We start from the raw sequence: 19,089 nt of genomic DNA on the forward strand, positions 1-19,089 counted from the left end.
TTTGGAAATAATTTATAAGAACTACTGAATTCTCTTAAAATCCAGGGGAAATGGAACCTTTCCCTGCTCAAACCACCGGTGTTTCTATTTCACATACTAATGCACTTTGTCCAGACCACTGGGAATCTACTTCAGCTTAAAATAACCCACAAATACAACTGATGCTGTGTCTCTCTGCTGACTGACCAAAAAAAAAAAAAAAGGTCAACGAAACTGACATTAGACAACAGAAATAAGGTTTGAGGTGATGTGAGGCCAAGGGAGAAGAAAAGTAAAGAAAAAAAGAAGTTTTCTACCTCCCTAAGAGCATGGATATTGCCCACTGCACCAACATGGATGCTTGCTTCTCCTCTAACTTCTATTGGTGCAAATCAGGGGTAACTTCATTCCAATTATGGCAAAGGTGGTGTAAATGAGAGAAGAATCAGACCTTTTATATCTATTTTTGTCATGCTTTTAGCGGTTTTGCCTTTCTACTGCATGAAACGTTAGCTCTCTGCTGGCATCTGTCACATGGCAAACTTTCGATCTGGCATCTCCTCTAGACACCTTCTATGACTGTTAGCACTTCACTTTCAATTTTTTTTCAGAATATTCATGGTGGGGGAAGGATTCAGTGGGAGCTCGGGCAGGGAGGGGGGAGGTTAACTGTGAGGGTTTGCATGGGATTGTCTGGTGTGGCGGGGAGGGGGAGGGGGAGGGGTTCCAGGGTAGCCAGTGGGAGGGGAGGAGTAGGGAGCACTGTGGGAGAGGTAGGGGAGTAATTTTTGCCAGGGTCAGTATTTACCTTTTGCTTCAATACATCTTGATCCTCCTTCCAACCAAAGTCACTGACTACTTATGATTCAACAACTCTTCCTACCAAAAAGGTTGAAGGAGATGTATGATGTTCCTTACACACTGACGAGTTGTACCCAATCCTGACCTGCATGCTGTGCTGCTAATGCCTTCCATTCATACTAGAATTAGCAGAGGCAGAAAACGGAGACCGGTGGCATTCCTCTCCTGATAGGAGCTTACATTGTGCTGCACCAGTAGAGAATGAAAAACACAGGAGCAGGACCCAGAACCTAACAGCCAGCCAGGGATACCAGATTGACTATATGCTACTTTCACATGGAGAACAATGGTTGTAGACAGAGAGGCGTATGTGTCACCGAGCATAGGAAGCACAGTGGTGAGAGAATGACAACGAAGTGGAACCACTCAGCAGCCTTGTGACAGCTTTTATAAAGATGTCCAGGCTCCCCACAGAGGAGCAATCTGTACAGAGTATGGTCAGCTTTGGGAGGAGAAGACAGAAATCATGATTTGGGCACTTTCTTCATCCCCAAAGAAGGCACCAGCAGCATGGCTGGAACTAGCATTTCCACATCCTTCTCTGCAGGGCCTCCTGTGGGTCTCCAAGCTGCAAGTTTCCAGCATAGCCTAGTCCTTAAACTGCAGATTGCTGGCTTCCAGAATATGGCAGTTGACATCTATGACTTGTAAATTACAGCTCTGTCCTGCGACATACAAACCTCACCAGGATGGGGATTCAGTTCAGATAAATACCTAAAAGCCCAGAGGATGATCCAGACTACCAAAACCTCATGGAATCTGGAAAAGTGGACTGGGAACCTGATCTCTTGGGAAATTTCTGGCATTTCTTCATTCCAGGCCAGCTGGAACTCCAAATCTCTCTGTCGTTGGTACTTACAAGTCCCCCCATTACCACTGTATCTGAGCACCTCACAACCTTTAATGTATTTATCCTTACAACAGCCCTGTGAGGTAGGGCTATGCTATTATCCCCATTTCATGGACAGGGAATGGAGGTAGAGAGAGACTGAGTGACTTGCCCAAGGTCACAAGGAAGTCTATAGCAGAGCAGGGAATGGAACCTGGGTCTCCTGAATCTCAGTCTAGCCCCTTAAACATTAGACCACCCTTCTTCTCTAATAGGAGAGAGACAACAAAAATAAAAAACCTTATGGGGGAGGGACTGGGTGATAGTCATGGAAGTCAGCCAAACATTTTCAAATCTCAAAGTGCTGAGTTCACATTTTAGGTCAGTTTATATTTGATCCAAACCAATTTATGTCACTACTTATTACAGGCCTGGGCATCTTCTGGGAAAGACAATGCATGATTGAAAGAATACTTGACATTTGAAAGGAACATGATGTACCACTGGCCTCTGCTGCTGGAATTCCTCAAGTCAGCTGCTATAGAGTTCTGTGCATTTGGGTCACCAAGCAATCAGTCAGTGCTGAGGAGACATAAAGCTCAGCTCAGCCATGGTCATGCTAGAGAGAAATTACTGTATGGAACTCTTGATACAAATAAGAGTCCTGGGTAAAACTAGCAAATACAGGACTCTTGAGCAATCCAGAAAAAACAGCTCGAGTGAAACATACTGGAGGAAAACAATGAGAGCAACATAGCTTGATTAATGTTTAAAAGTCAATGTACACAAAATCCATTTTCACCCAGTTCTACATTGATTGCCAAACAGAGATCCTATGATGCTGGAGCATCTATTGAATCTATTCCACTTCCTTATGTGCGTGCAGTCAGCCTCAGACAATAATGGATTGTATCTCAGGAAACAGAGAGCAGGTTTTCTTGCTGCTGCTCCGTGCAGCTTTAGCAGCTTCCTACAGACCTCATGTGACTGAAGAAAGGGGAAAAGAATAGAAACAATCTATTGGTTCATAGCTCTGGCAGGTATAGGTTCAACTCAGATGACCCTAGACTCACTGCAAAATGTATGTGCATCTAAGGTCAGTGGCATGAAAAACAGTCACCTTCGGGAGGACATTTGCAAGTTGGATAATTGAATCTGCAGCTGAGCATAGGTACTCAACTACCCAAGCTGCACGTGCAACGTTTCCCCATTGGTCTGTATTATCTGCGTTGTGCTACCCCTAAGGGCCTCACTCCAGGCTCAGAGCATCCCTGTGCTATGTGCAAACACAGAACAAATTATTATTATTGTAAATTATATGTATTGTCATAGCATCAAGGAGCCAATCATGGACTAGGCCCCCATTGTGCTAGGTGCTGGACACACACAGGATAAAGAGATGGTCCCTGCTCCAAACAGCTGACAATCTAAGTATAAGGCTCTCTCCACACTTAAACCACTATAGCTAAGCCGCGGGAGCGCTTCAGTGAAGACCCTACAGCGACAAGAGTAGCAATCGTCGCTGCAGTTCATCCACCTCCCTGAACGGTGGGAGCTAGGTCGACCTAGCGCTGTCTGCACCCGGGCTTAACTACACATCTCAGGGATGTGGATTTTATACCCCTGAGCAACGTAGCTGGGTCAACCTAACTTTTTAGTGTAGGACTGGCCTACGAGAAGAGACAACAGGTCAATGCAACAAACAGATGGAGGAGCATAGGAAAATAATGAGACAATACTGACCAGCATGATAAACAGCTTTTTCAGCACACCAGCAGCCTAGTGTCTGAGGGGATGTTTTGCCTCTTTGGCACCCTCACCCGTTCCTATACCAAACACAGCTCAGCTGGCCCTGTTAGCCTGGCCCAATAATGGTGCTGTTAACACAGGCATTCATTAGCTTGTTTCTGTCTCTTCCTCTGGAGGGAAGAATGACTTTTTGTATATTACAGTGTAAAGAACGCCAGCGCCGGGAACGGGTGTCCGCCATGAGACCTCAACGCTAGACATATTAGCAGTACAGCTGCCCTTTGCCCTCTGTCATCCCTCAAGGCCTGGCCCAGAGAATGCAATTCCTCTAGAGGACAGCAAACACGCTTTCCTTTCTTACTTCCCACTTGATTTCATTTTAAAATGTTCTTTCCGCTTCTTTTATTTTCTCCAATTTGTCTGAAGTGTCAGGCAAAGGGCCATTTTAGGAGCTGTGTTTATTTTTTAAACACCTACATTCTTGTGCTTATGGTGACAAAATTCTTTAATTTCTTCATCCACTAGATAGGAAAAGAAGCCAGAAATGTTCAACCGACTGAAACCAGATTCCTTTCAGCATTTCCCCCAAGCAAAATCAACCTGAGTTTAGTTCAGATTGAGAACCCTATACTCCTTGTGAAGTGATTCCTTTCGAAGTACCAGTAAATATGTAAGTGTAGCTCAGACCCCAAAAGCCCAGTGTGTCCATGACAACAAAGAGATCTTTACACTTCCTCAATACTTCACTGAGCTCCACGTCGGTGGCCTCCTGAGCCCAAGAAGATTCAATGGGAGTCTTCACGGGAGAATGGGCCCACTTCCACGGAGCTCTTTGCAGGATCAGGGCATTGGGTTGTATTATCTGTAAGGGGCTGTGCCCATCCATGTATTTGTACAGCACCAAGCGCATTTTAGGAGCTACTCTAATAGAAATAATATATAGTATTATTGGAAATGGCCCAACTTGATTGTCATGCACATTGTGTAAAGAGTTGTCACTTTGGATGGGCTATCACCAGCAGGAGAGTGAATTTGTGTGGGGGGGTGGAGGGTGAGAAAACCTGGATTTGTGCTGGAAATGGCCTAACCTGATGCTCACTTTAGATAAGCTATTACCAGCAGGACAGTGGGGTGGGAGGAGGTATTGTTTCATATTCTCTGTGTATATATAAAGTCTGCTGCAGTTTCCACGGTATGCATCCGATGAAGTGAGCTGTAGCTCACGAAAGCTCATGCTCAAATAAATTGGTTAGTCTCTAAGGTGCCACAAGTACTCCTTTTCTTTTTGCGAATACAGACTAACACGGCTGTTACTCTGAAACCTGTCAATATATAGTACATGGTTCACACAATGAAGAACAACTCCTCTAGTTTGCTAGAAGCTAGTCTAATGGAAGATCCTCGAAAAGGCTGAACTTTCATTTTCCATAGCAACTCTGTTATGCTAATATTAGGCTTCCACTGGTATCAATGGCAAAGTTGCCCTTGTCTTCAATGGGAGAAGATGCAAAACATTTCGCCAGAAGATCTGTTGTGCTAAAAATCCACTAACTATTGGCCTGATCCAAAGCCCGCTTAAGTGAAAGACTCCCAATAATGTCAATGGGCCTCAGATCAGGCCTTATAAGAATGAATCTGAGCTCAAGTGGGAAGGTCTCAACATACTTAAACCTGGTCATCCAGGAAGACTCAAATATATAAGTGATGTGAGTGAATCTAAAGCAAGATCATTCCTCATAGTGCAGAGACATGTACATTAAACCTCCCCCAGTCAGCATGGTTGGCTACTCTCCAGGGGGGAATTCAACCGAGGAATGGCAGGTGGTGGTACCCCAGGGGTTTCAGTACATCCCACTGCCTCTGTAAGCATGCTCGCTCCTTGGCCAGCGCTACCCACTTTGTGGCTGCACTGGTGGCCTACTGGCTGGATATGCTTTTCCAGAGGCAAGGAGCAAAAAGCTCCTTTCGGTCTGACGTACTACAATTTAGGTTAGGAAAAAAATTGCAGAGAACAATAGTAGAATCATAGACGTGTAGGACTGGAAGGGAGCTCGACAGGTCTTCTAGTCTAGTCCTCTGCTCTCAAGACACGACAAAACCATTCCTGACAGGTGTCTGTCTAACCTGCTTTTAAAAATCTCCAGTGATGGAGATTCCACAACCTCCCTAGGCAATTCATTCCAGTGCTTAGCCACCCTGACAGATAGGAAATTTTCCCTAATGTCCAACCTAAACCACCCTTGCTGCAATTTAAGCCCCTTGCTTCTTGTCCTAGCCTCAGAGGTTAGACAGAACAATTTTTCTCCCTCCTCCTTAATCTTGAAAACTGGTATCATGTGCCCTCTCAGTCTTCTCTTTTGCACACTAAACAAACCCAATTTTTTCAATCTTCCCTCACAGGTCATGTTTTCTAGACCTTTCATCATTTTTCTTGTTCTTCTCTGGACTTTCTCCAATTTGTCCACATCTTTCATGAAACGTGGGGCCCAGAACTGGACACAGTACTCTAGTTGAGGCCTAATCAGCGTGGAGTAGAGCGGAAGAATTACTTCTCGTGTCTTGCTCACAACACTCCAGCTAATACATCTCAGTTACACTGTTGACTCATACTTAGCTTGTGATCCCTTTCCGCAGTACTCCTCCCTAGGCAGTCATTTCCCATTGTGTATGTGTGCAATTGATGGTTTCTTCCTAAGTGGAGTATTTTGCATTTGTCCTTAGTTTGTCCAGATTATTTTGAATTTTAATCCTATCCTCCAAAGCACTTGCAATCCTCCCCCAGCCCCAAGCTAGGTATCATCTGCAAACTTTATAAGTATACTCTCTATGCCAGTATCTAAATCATTTATAAAGATATTGAACAGAACCGGAAACAGGACCAGTCCCTGCAGGACACCACTCAATATGCCCTTCCAGCTTGACTGTGAACCACTGATAACAACTCTCTGGGAACTGTTTTCCAACCAGTTATGCACCCACCTTATAGTAGCTCCATCTAAGTTGTATTTCCCTAGTTTGTTTATGAGATAGTCATGCAAAACAGTATAAAAAGCCTTACTAAAGTCAAGACACACCACATATATTCCTTCTCCCCTATCCACAAGGCTTGTTACTCTGTCAAAGAAAGCTATTAGGTTGTTTGACATGATTTTTTTTCACAAATCCATGTTGATTGTTACTTATCATCTTATGTTCAAGACTTTTGCAAACTGATTGTGTGATCATTTGCTGCATTATCTTTCCGGGTTTTGAAGTTAAACCAACTGGTCTGTAATTCCCTGGTTGTCCTTATTCCCCTTTTATAGATGGGTACTACATTTGCTCTCTTCCAGTCTTCTGAGATCTCTCCTGTCTTTCATGAGTTTTCTAAAATAATCACTAATAGCTCAGATATCTCCTCAGTCAGCTCCCTGAGGATTCTAGGCTGTAGTTCATCAGGCCCGGCTGACTTGAAGACCTCTAACTTTTATCTAAGTAATTTTAACTTGTTCCTTCCCTATTTTAGCCTCAGATCCTACCTCATTTTCACTGGTGTTCACTATGGTAGATGTCCAATTGCTACCAACCTTTTTGGTGAAAACTGAAAAAAAAAAGGCATTTAGCACTTCTCCCATTTCCACATTTTCTGTTATTGTCTTTCACCTCTCATTGAGTAACAGGCCTACCTTCTCCTTGGTCTTCCTCTTGCTTCTAATGTATTTGTAGACTGTTTTCTTGTTACCCAACAAAAACAAACAAACAAAAGGAAGTATTTTTTCACACAACGCACAGACAACCTGTGGAACTCCTTGCCAGAGGATGTTGTGAAGGCCAAGACTATAACAGGGTTCAAAAAAGAACTAGATAAGTTCATGGAGCATAGGTCCATCAATGGCTATTAGCCAGGATGGGCAGGGATGGTGTCTTTAGCCTCTGTTTGCCAGAAGCTGGAAATGGGCAACAGGGGATGGATCACTTGATGATTACCTGTTCTGATCATTTCCTCTGGGGCACCTGGTATTGGCCAATGTCGGAAGACAGGATACTGTGCTAGATGGACCTTTGGTTTGATCCAGTTTGGCTGTTTTATGTTCCCTTTATCTCTATAGCTAATTTAATCTCATTTTGTGCCTTTGCCTTTCTTATTTTATCCCTAAATGCTTGTGTTTTTATATTCATTGTTCATAATTTGACTTAGTTTCCTTTTTTTTTGTAGGATTCTTTTTAGATTTTCAGATCAAAGATGATTATTTAGGTAAGCCAGAGTGGTCTCCACGGCAGAGCATGCAGCACGCGTATCCTCTGGAAGGAGTCTGCACTGAATGCAAAATGGCCTCCTGCCCCTGCTCGGCCGGCCCACAACATTTTGGCACCTGAGGCGGGGAGCTCAAATGACACCCTCATGCCCCCTCGCTTGGGCCAAAACTTTGAAAGGTCTCAATTCTGCCTTCTTCCTGTTCTACTCCTCTTATGGTGCTGCTCTGCTACCTATCCCAATAAAGGAGAACGAACAACTTAAAATGCCTTGTTCACAAATTTTAAGTAACACTTAACTTTCAAACGCCTGAACAGCAAATGTAACTTTTCCTGTCTGCATAGTAGACACTGGCATTTTTATCTGTTTGAATAATCAAAGTGGTGCTTTCCATGCCTCCTTGGTTGCAAAGATTTGAACTGCTTCCTGCTGAAGGTCCACAGTCTGGGCAAGCTCATGCTCTATTGAGATGGTTGCAAGGCCAACCAGCCTCTCCTGTGTAATTGTGGAGCGTAGATGTGTTTTTATTAACTTCAGCTTGGAGAAGCTGCGTTCGCCACTGGCAACTGTTACAGGAAGTGTTAGAAGTATGCGCAGAGCAACAAAAGCATTTGGAAAGAGGGTGGTCATCTTATTTGTGCACATATATTCCAGAACAGCCTTTGGAGTTGATCCTGATTAAATATATCTTAAAGGGCTTTCAGTTCATCACCTAAATCACCGGCATCAATATCGCGCATGTCATCATGTGTCAACACTGTCTCTAGTGCCCTGCATTGCTGATGTAGGTCTTCTTCAGGTATAGTGAGGAGTTTTGGAATATCATACAACATTGCAAATATACTGCTGTGTTCCCTGAGCTGCATGAAACGTTCTTCAACTGACTGTATTGCACAATCTAGCACCTGGTTAAAGAATTCAACTTTGAAATGTTGTTTGGGGTCTCTTATGCGATTATCCTGTGCCTCGTAATCAAAATGTCTTCTTCTTCAGTGACTCTTGTATTCTTGAATGGGTGGAAAATAGCTTCAGTGTGAAGTTCCTCTGCCAACTTCTGTGCACTCTACAGAATGTTTTGAAATCCCTCATCTGACCGGTAAGACTGTAGGTATGACTTTACTTTGTCCAGTTGTTCCATTGCTCCAGATATATCAAGGTCAACACCTTGGAGTTTCTTGCTTACAACATTTATTTCAAACAGTATGTCATGCCACAACACTAAGCCACACAGAAATTTGAAGTTTCTGGTGATTCCATTTCCCTCTGCCACTGTTCTCCCACGAACAATTCCTGTCACAGCCTCCATAATGGCAACTATGGCATCATCTATCTTCCCAGTTTGGTGTTTGATAGGCTTTATCACCTCCACTCGACTTTCCCATTGTGTAGCACTCAGTGGTTTCAGTGTCAGAGAGGATGTTCCCAGATGTTGCTTCAAAATTTGCCATCGATGAGTTGATGCAGAGAAAAATACATCGATGCTTTGAATTACATTAAAAAATTCAGCAGCCTCACTAGAAGCTGATGCTGCATCACTAACCACCAAGTTCAATGAATGAGAACTGCATGGGACAAAAAAAGCTCGAGGGTTTAACTCTCGGATCCATGTCTGCACTCCTCTGTTCTTTCCTCTCATGTTGGCACCATTATCGTAGCCCTGACCTCTCATGTCAGCTATCTCATGTCCCGTATCTTCCAGCTTTTTAAGAAGCACATTTGTCATACCAGCTCCTGTAGTATCATCAATGTCAATAAATTCTAGAAGATGCTCTGACAGTCACCATTGCAGGGACATTTTCACTAGGTTCTGCTGTTGTTACAAAACGCACCATTAAAGTAATTTGTTCCGTATGGCTTATGTCAGGTGTGCAGTACAGAATAACAGAGTAATATCTTGCTGACTTCAGATCTGCCACAATCTTCTGTTTGACTTTTGTTGCCAGTAACTGCATGATCTCATTTTGAATTTTTTTCCAAGGTAGTGGTGTGTGTACATTTCTTGGGTGGTGACTCTTCTTAGATGCTCCTGGAGAACAGCATCAAACTCAGCCATCAGCTCCACAATTTTAAGGAAAAGCAGCAAAGAGTCCTGGGGCAACTTATAGACTAACAGACGTATTGGAGCATAAGCTTTCGTGGGTGAATAATACCCCCCGAAAGCTCATGCTCCAATACGTCTGTTAGTCTATAAGGTGCCACAGGACTCTTTGCCACTTTTACAGATCCAGACTAACATGGCTAATCCTCTGAATTTTAAGGAAGTTTCCATTCTTTGGCACAGACAGCTGAAGTGCCGCACAGTGCTAGGTTTTGGGTAGCAAGCATTCTCACAATAGCAATGAGCCTTTTCAGAACATTTTGCCAGTAAAGAGACTCTGATGCAATCTTCTCTTGATGCTGATCATCTATGGTGGCCTTTAACCTTAGTCTCATCTCAAGCTCTTTCCACCTGTGTAATGCTCTCTCATGATTTGCTGCCTTCTCATGGCATGCCAGATTTCTAGCCAGATTTTTCCAGTCCTTTGTTCCTATAGAACCCAATGTGGCTGCAACATTAGACTGGAAGAGTTTGCAACAAAAACAGCATGCAGCATTCTGGGTTTTTGAGTACATAAGATTAATAGATTCATAGATATCAAGGTCAGAAGGGACCACTATGATCATCTAGTCTGACCTCCTGCACAATGCAGGCCACAGAATCTCACCCACCCACTCCTGCGATAAACCTCTCACCTATGTCTGAGCTATTGAAGTCCTCAAATCATGGTGTAAAGACTTCAAGGAGCAGAGAATCCTCCAGCAAGTGACCCGTGCCCCATGCTACAGAGGAAGGTGAAAAACCTCCAGGGCTTCTTCCAATCTGCCCTGGAGGAAAATTCCTTCCCGACCCCAAATATGTCGATCAGCTGAACCCTGAGCATATGGGCAAGATTCACCAGCCAGATACCCAGGAAAGAATTCTCTGTAGTAACTCAGATGCCACCCCATCTAACATCCCATCACAGGCCATTGGGCCTATTTACCATGAATATTTAATGATCAATTAATTGCCATAAGCCATGACCTCTCCACTTTGTCACCATTGGGGATTTCACGCCGGTAATGTGTTGGATGGAAACTTCTATTTTCATTGTCTTTGGGGAACATGAAGTTTTTAACTTGCTGTGGCCCATGCAGTACAAGGAAGTCCCTCAGGCTACTGCTCAAGTGGGTCCACAATCCTGGATCATCTAGACTTAAGGAACTAAACTCAGCAGCAGCTGTTTCTTGCACCACCACCACACTCTTCTCTGATCTACCCTTTTCTTCAGGAATGTGCATGGTTATATCCATTTGAGATGGAGATATGGATGCTGCAGTAGCTGCCAGGTCACCTGCACTCTGACTAACTGGAAGATCAGGCATCTCCTCACCATTCACATCCTCACTGGGGCCGGAAGGCTCACTGCGAACATTTGTGACTTTGTATCTCAGGAGACCTCCTTCCTGCTTAGATAGAAAAGCTTCCTTTGCTTTCTTTCTTTTTCTGAATGCTGTCCCAGGGGGGCGTTTTCTTCTTTCTCTCATGACTGCTGTTCTGTGCCAGCTATAGTGGCTCTCAACACTCAGTGAAAGGGGACCAACAAGCAGGCTGGTAGCAGGGCCTGAGTGAGGGAAGATATCAGCGTCTTAAGGGCCTAACTGGCTCGTACTACTTCAGTTGACTGCCTGTTCTCCTCAAGTGGGTTCAGGGAAGCAGCAGCAAACAGGAAGCTCCCTGAGAAGCTGGGGTTAATCAGTCCAGGCTCCTGGGGGTGCTAGAGAGGTACATCAGATGCTCCTCCTCCTCTCTCTCCCTGCAGCTCCTGCTGCTTTCTGTTATTCCCTCTCACCTTTTCTCCTGCCTGCCTCTCTTGTGCCCTCCTTCCTCCAGCGCAGCACTCCACCATCTCTGTGCATCTCGAGCAGAGAGAATACATATGCACCAGCAGCAGACACAATTTTCTACACTCTGGGTCCTAGTGGCATCCCTCCACAGTCTGGCACCTTAGGTGGCCGCCTCAGTTCGCCTCATGGTAAAGCCAGCCCTGTGCCCCTGCAGACAGTACAATCCTTAGCAAATCACGGTGCAATACACAGAAAATAAATGGATAAGATAATCAGAGCTAAGCCATATGGACACATCCTACAGATTTTAACAGAAAATGGTAAACCTTATCATTTAACCATCCTGAGGAATGGACTAGACAATTATATCCTGCTATATATGGCTCAAAAATCCTATATGGAGAATAGGAGTACTTGTGGCACCTTAGAGACTAACAAATTTATTTGAGCATAAGCTTTCGTGAGCTACAGCTCACTTCATCGGATGCATCCGATGAAGTGAGCTGTAGCTCACGAAAACTTATGCTGAAATAAATTTGTTAGTCTCTAAGGTGCCACAAGTACTCCTTTTCTTTTTGCGAATACAGACTAACACGGCTGCTACTCTGAAACCTGTCTATATGAAGAATATAATTTTTATTAAATTCCATCAGTTTTGAACATATCTCCTATAGGACTCCACTATATTTCTATCAAACTCTCTTGGTTTCATCCCTATTCAGTTCTAGAGGGATTTTCCATGCATGAAATACTTTCCAGTGCCTCTTACTACAGACACTGGGTGAATTGGCTCAGTGATTTTTCTAGCACACTGGATACCAGTGGCCGTGCAGGGCCCTTTCCATCCACGGCATGCTTCATTTACACCAGATGGTACATTAAATGCTTCATGTTATAGAAGCCTGGGCAAAATTTTCAAATACACCCAAGCGATTTAAGAGCCTAGGTCTAATTGAAAATCAATGAGATGGGCTCCTAAGTCACTTGGATATTTTTTAAAATTGTACCCCAAGTCTCATGAAAGTCACTTTTAAAAATGGGATTTAGGAGCTTTTGAAAATTTCACCCCATTGCTTATTTGTTCTGCAAAGTGCTAATAAATGGACCTGCACTAATGTTACTGAGAGCAAAATCTGGAGCAATAAATAATATTTCTCCCCGGAGGATCTCAAAGTGTTTTTCAAACATGAATTAAGCTGCACACCGCTCCTGTATGTTAGATTACAGATAGGGAAGCTGGCAACATGAGCTCAAGGACACACAGGGAGACAATTGCAGAGCTGGGAGAAGAACCCAGGAGTCCTGACTTCCTGTCCCCTGCTTTAGCTTTAATTATTAGACAAACTGGATTAAATTCAACCTTGACTTCAATGGAGCTGGGCTGAATTTTGCTCAGTGTCTCCCCGTTGTCTCCATCCTGGGAATCCAACTATACTACACGGCTAAAAAACCTCCCAAATCATACAAGCCCTGCCTGGGGAACAGATAGCGATGAGACTATTTTTAGAGAAAAACAGAGGTTTTGGAATAACTTGTGGCTATTAAGAATTATCTGTAAAAAGAAATGGTTAGGCTGCCAATCTTATCTATCAAGAGCACACGTCCCAGCTGTGTGGGAATCATAGGCCTGGAAGGGACCTCGAGGGGTCATCTAGACCATCCCTGACAGGTGTTTGTCTAACCTGCTCTTAAAAATCTCCAATGATGGAGATTCCACAACCTCCCTGGGCAATTTATTCCAGTGCTTCACCACCCTGACAGTTAGGAAGTTTTCCCTCATGTTCAACCTAAACTGCCCTTGCTGCAATTTAAGCCCATTACTTCTTGTCCCATCCTCAGAGGTTAAGGAGAACAATTTTTCTCCTTCCTCCTTGTAACAACCTTTTATGTAGTTGAAAACTGTTATCATGTGCCCTCTCAGTCTTCTCTTCTCTTCTCCAGACTAAACAAATCCAAATTTTTCAGACTTCCCTCAGAGGTCACGTTTTCTAGACCTTTAATCATTTTTGTTGCTCTTCTAAATAGAAACATCAGCGCAAACCCCCTTTTGCCACCTTGCATGTGCACACAAAGACCAGCAAGAGGGAGAGGGACACCAGCATATACACAGAAGAGCCAAAGACAGTTGTTTCTGACAGGACAGAACAGAACAGAACAGGAAGACAAGGAACACCATCAAAATGCATGCTCTGATTTCTAGCTGAACGGATGGAAGGCCAGTGAGGCAGACTTGTCAATGCAGAAACTACAGGATGCTTTCAGAATGCAACTACTACACGAGATGCTGGCCTTATTTGTAACGTCCTTTTCAAAGTACGTTTCAAGGAGTTTTTTCAATAGGGTTTTGAGGTAGTCGTGTACAGGGAGTGTCTGAATTAGGAGAATAGACTGATGACTTCAGCAGCAGGACCAGAAACCAGGCACAGAGCAAGGCACTGGACTGGCAAGAAGATGGACTAGAGGCTACAGCAGATATTTGAGGGTCAGGGTTCCTCAGTTCATTTTATGGTTCTTAGCACTCTTAAAAGACCTATTGTGATAGCCGAGATCTCCCTCAGTTGTGAGCTCAATTGCTGAAATGTGTGTAAAGGTTCATAAAATGTCACAATAATCTGTAACAATGAATGTAAATAGCAAAAAGGGCAAATGGGAGACAGAAGGACTGAATGGACAAAAAGACCTACTGATATAACTCAAGGAGCATGTTAAGATCATGTCTGGTAAATAAAGAACGTGTTTTGTCTTCTAGGAAATGGAATCAGACTACAACAGCAGCAAAACAACAACAACATGGGCTCCAGACTCTTTTCAACTAACCATTTCCCTAAATAGGACAGCTATTACCATCTTTAATACAATCAATGAGACTGTCAGACAGGAAGTTTTCCTCATAAAAACTCTATAGTTAAAGGAAAAGAGAATAAGAGATGTTGTTAAAATAAAAGCCTGACTTGATATTTTACATTTCAAATGCTTCAGCTGTTTTTCCTTTTTTCTGTATTTTTAATAAAAGATTTAAAAGATCTTTAATGGTGTGTTTCCCATTGGACACAACATAACACAAGAAATAGGGGTGCCCCAATGAAATTAATTAGGCAGCAGGTTTAAAACAAAGAAAAAGAAGTACTTATTCACACAACGCACAGTCAACCTGTGGAACTCCTTGCCAGGGGATGCTGTGAAGGTCAAAACTATAATTTGGTTCAAAAAAGAATTAGATAAGTTCCTGGAGGAGAGGTCCATCAATCCCCTGCCCCAGCTCAGAGTCCCCTCCTGCACTCTGAACCCCTCAGTTCTGGACTACCCCGGAACTTGCACCCCCCCAGCCAGAGCCCTCACCTCCTCCTGCACCCCAAACCCCTGCCCCAGCCCAGTGAAAATGAGCAAGGGAGTGAGGGTGCGGAAGGGCGAGCAACAGAGGGAGGGGGAAGAAGTGAGCAGGGGGTGGGGCCTAAGGGAAGGGGCAGGACAAGTGTTCGGTTTTGTGCGATTAGAAAATTGGCAACCCTAATCTGCAGTAGCCATTAGTTATTAGGGATTTCAATCTGAGTGTCATTAGTTATTAGGGATTTCATCCTTTTAAATTAAGAGCTGGCTTTAGACAGAAGACGTGAATAAATCAACTATTGTACTTGCCTGTAAATCGTGCCTGATAAAACTCTTTCCTCTTCATATTTGGAGAAACATTTCATTCAGTGTTATATGAGCAGGGGGTTGGACTAGATGATCTCCTGAGGTCCCTTCCAACCCTGATATTCTATGATTCTATGATTCTATGTCCCTTCAAATACAACAAGGCAGGTAAAGTGGCAGATGGCTAGCTTAATAACATCACAGCTTATAAAAAGGAGTCCATTGCTTATGTCCTACCTCAGACTGCCTGAAAAATGGTGCTTTTCATTCCTCAGTCAGCAGTAACTGGCCATGAAATGCCGCAAATCAGATTTAGCAAAAGACATACAATCAGATTTTGTGAAAGCTGATTTGGAACAAGAAAAGCAAGAAAGAAGGAGGATTTAAAAAGGCCATTTTCAATATTAATACCTGCACACAAGGATGCTGCTGGTTGCTAGAACAATCAGGCATTTGATTCCATTCCAAATTGCGCCATAGTGTTGCTGTGTGCTGCTAAATGGCTGCCACATTTAACCCCAGAGTTGGCTGCATTTCAGTGGTACGCAAAGCAATTAAACAATTAATTTGCACATGTGCGTGCACATGCTCTTTGCGGCGTGGCCTCTGCTTGAGGTATTTCCACTAGCCCACACTGCTGATGGTCTGGTGGAATTTTACAACAATCTTGGAGACACCGTCAGCAACAGAAACAATGGTTTACAAATGAAGAACTAACAAATCAGCAAAGGAGGAGCCAGAGGTAAAAAACTTGCTGTGAACGAGGGCCCAAAGTCCCAAAGATATTTAGATGCCTAACTCCTGGAGAAAGCAGTGGGAGTTAGGTGTCTAAATACCTTTGAGGATCTGGGCCCAGACGAATTGCAGCTCTCAGATGTTATGTTCTGGGGTTGTGGTTTGTCTCTCTCTGCGGTAGCATCGCATAGATTAGACACACAGACACCTGATAATGTTTGCCACCAGCAGGACTGCTACTTTGCTATTTTTCTTGATGTTATGTTAGTATAGGAAGAGATTCTGATCTAATTTACACCAGTGTCCAGGGAAGTCCAGTAAAGTCAATCAGATTACTCTGCATTTGTGCCCCAGACTGTCCTTAGTACAATTAGTTAGTAAAACATGTAAAGCCTTTTGGGATCCATATGGAAGAAAGAAAAGGAGTACTTGTGGCACCTTAGAGACTAACCAATTTATTTGAGCATGAGCTTTCGTGAGCTACAGCTCACTTCATCAGATGCATACCGTGGAAACTGCAGCAGACTTTATATACACACAGAGAATATGAAACAATACCTCCTCCCACCCCACTGTCCTGCTGGTAATAGCTTATCTAAAGTGAGCATCAAGTTAGGCCATTTCCAGCACAAATCCAGGTTTTCTCACCCTCCACCCCCCCACACAAATTCACTCTCCTGCTGGTGATAGCCCATCCAAAGTGACAACTCTCTACACAATGTGCATGATAATCAAGTTGGGCCATTTTCTGCACAAATCCAGGTTCTCTAACCCCCTCACCCCCCTCCCAAAAACCACACACACTGGTAATTACCAGCAGGATAGTGAGTTTGTGTGTGTGGTTTTTGGGAGGGGGGTGAGGGGTGAGAGAACCTGGATTTGTGCAGGAAATGGCCCAACTTGATTATCATGCACATTGTGTAGAGAGTTGTCACTTTGGATGGGCTATCACCAGCAGGAGAGTGAATTTGTGTGCGGGGGTGGAGGGTGAGAAAACCTGGATTTGTGCTGGAAATGGCCTAACTTGTTGATCACTTTAGATAAGCTATTACCAGCAGGACAGTGGGGTGGGAGGAGGTATTGTTTCATATTCTCTGTGTGTATATAAAGTCTGCTGCAGTTTCCACGGTATGCATCCGATGAAGTGAGCTGTAGCTCACGAAAGCTCATGCTCAAATAAATTGGTTAGTCTCTAAGGTGCCACAAGTACTCCTTTTCTTTTTGCGAATACAGACTAACACGGCTGTTACTCTGAAACATATGGAAGAAAGGTGCTTTATAAATGTAAAACCATCATTATTAAACAAAATTGCTTTCTTGAGTCTGTTTTGCTAAACCTGAGACTAAGGAAAAAACTCTCCATTAAAAGAGAGACAATAGGGTTCTATTATTGTAGGGGGTTGACAGAGAAGGACTGTGCTGTATAAGGCAGCCCAGGACCTGACTGGACGGATTACACACCTGAAACCCAGGGATTTATTCTAATAAGAGTTGGCAGTGTTTGCCTGCTGGACCCTGCACTATTAGCTGGTATTGATCCTGCTGAGAAAGGGTTACGTGGGTTTTACTGATTCATGTAGGGGAGGTACTTTGTTGCCTCATCTGGATATAAGTGAGATGGAATGTCTCTCTAGAGAGAGAGGACATAGGGTTTGAGCTGTGCAATCCTCTGGGAGGATCCCTGGGAGCAGCCATCTTAGACCATATTTTATTTTGTCTCAGTTTGAGTATTTGTGAATAAAACCAAAACCTCAGGAAGCGGGTTGGTTTTGACGTGCTACGGGTGTATGTAGCCTGTGTTTGGAGCAGAGTGAGGAAATCACCTGCTCACATGAGATTATTGCCTTGTAAAATGAAGCATCCTTCCAACTGTCATAAAGGGATTTGAACTCTCTTCCTCCTACAGTAACAGAGAGCAGGGACTCGACTCCCCAACCGTCATTAGTTAATACTTAGCACATATATAGAATTCCCATCTGTAGATCTCAAGGTATTCTACAAAAAAGGCTCAGTAACATTATCCCCATTTTACAGATGCGGAAGTTGAGGTACAGAGAGAGGAAGTGACCTGCATAAGGACAGTGGTGTAGTGGGGAAAAAATAAGTGGGTAAACTAACCTACTCTAAATGCCATACTCCACAACTGAGAAGTGAGTAATCTCCATTTATCAGAGATTTATCGTACTGCGTATGGCCACACAACAAGGCAGCGTCAGATCTAGGACTAGACCCTATGTCTCCTGTGTCCTATGAACTGCGATGCAGTGCTTTAAATTTAGAGGAATTAACCACTTGCTTACCTTAGGCATCTTGCGCAGGTTGGGGGAGAGTTTCAGGCAGGTGACATGGCCTCGGTCGTCTCCGATAATGATAATGGGGTAGATGGGGTTAAACTGGATATGGGTGATTTTGTTTTTCTTCTTGGCCACAACAGGCTGGTTGCAGATAGCTTCGTATTTATTAATGCTCAGATCAAACACATGGGCCTGGGGAAACAAAGGCAGAAAACACAAAAGGGATTAATCAAGCGAATACATCCGTTCTGCAAAAAACAAGAATCAGAGAATCACAGAAAGACAAAGGATCTATTAGGTCCCATCTAAATCCATCTGCTGAGGCCAAGGGTAAGATTGCTTCCTACAGTCCATTTAAAACAGGGCAAGGCCCTGGAAAATAACGCGTGTAGGGGCTCTGATCACTTTCTCTGGCAGACAGACCACGGATGGGGTCCCTGGAGTCCATGGCAAAGCTCCAATTGACTTGAACGGTCTGGACCTTTTGTTACCAGCCTCATAGGCCTTTAATCCCCAGCTCAAATATTTGAAGTAACAAGGCAATCAGATTCTAACCCAGATCAGTACTCAGAGTGATGCACAAGCCCCGGAATGTTTTCCAATATGCTGATTATCTTTTACTGCAGTGCTTTCCAATATTTAGGGCCTTAATAACACAATAAAAAAGAGATGAAACACTAATTAATAGGAAAATTATGTGAACAAGCACAGTATACTAATGAATATTTCATTGGAACTGAAACTGAAATACACATTATAAAACTGTTTAAGCCCAAACCCCTAGCAGGAACCCTGTTGCTCTAGACATCACCAAACCTGCACCATTCTTATGTATTATTTGGATTGCAGTAGGGCCTAGCTGCCCCAGTCACAGATCAGGTCCCATTGTGCTTGGCGCTGAACCAACA

The 19,089-nt window shown here is 43.6% G+C and overlaps 1 protein-coding gene across 1 annotated transcript in view; it reads right to left on the reverse strand.

Annotated features, from left to right (window-relative positions):
* DNAI1 (dynein axonemal intermediate chain 1) overlaps window positions 1-19,089 on the reverse strand; it is a 244,280-nt gene that overhangs the window by 63,319 nt on the left and 161,872 nt on the right. Inside the window, exon 19 of the mRNA XM_077816997.1 lies at window positions 18,188-18,373. Coding sequence (XP_077673123.1) covers window positions 18,188-18,373 — 186 coding nt within the window. The remainder of the gene's footprint in view (window positions 1-18,187; window positions 18,374-19,089) is intronic.

Source organism: Eretmochelys imbricata, chromosome 5 (assembly GCF_965152235.1).
Source record: "Eretmochelys imbricata isolate rEreImb1 chromosome 5, rEreImb1.hap1, whole genome shotgun sequence".
NCBI lineage: Eukaryota > Metazoa > Chordata > Testudines > Cheloniidae > Eretmochelys > Eretmochelys imbricata.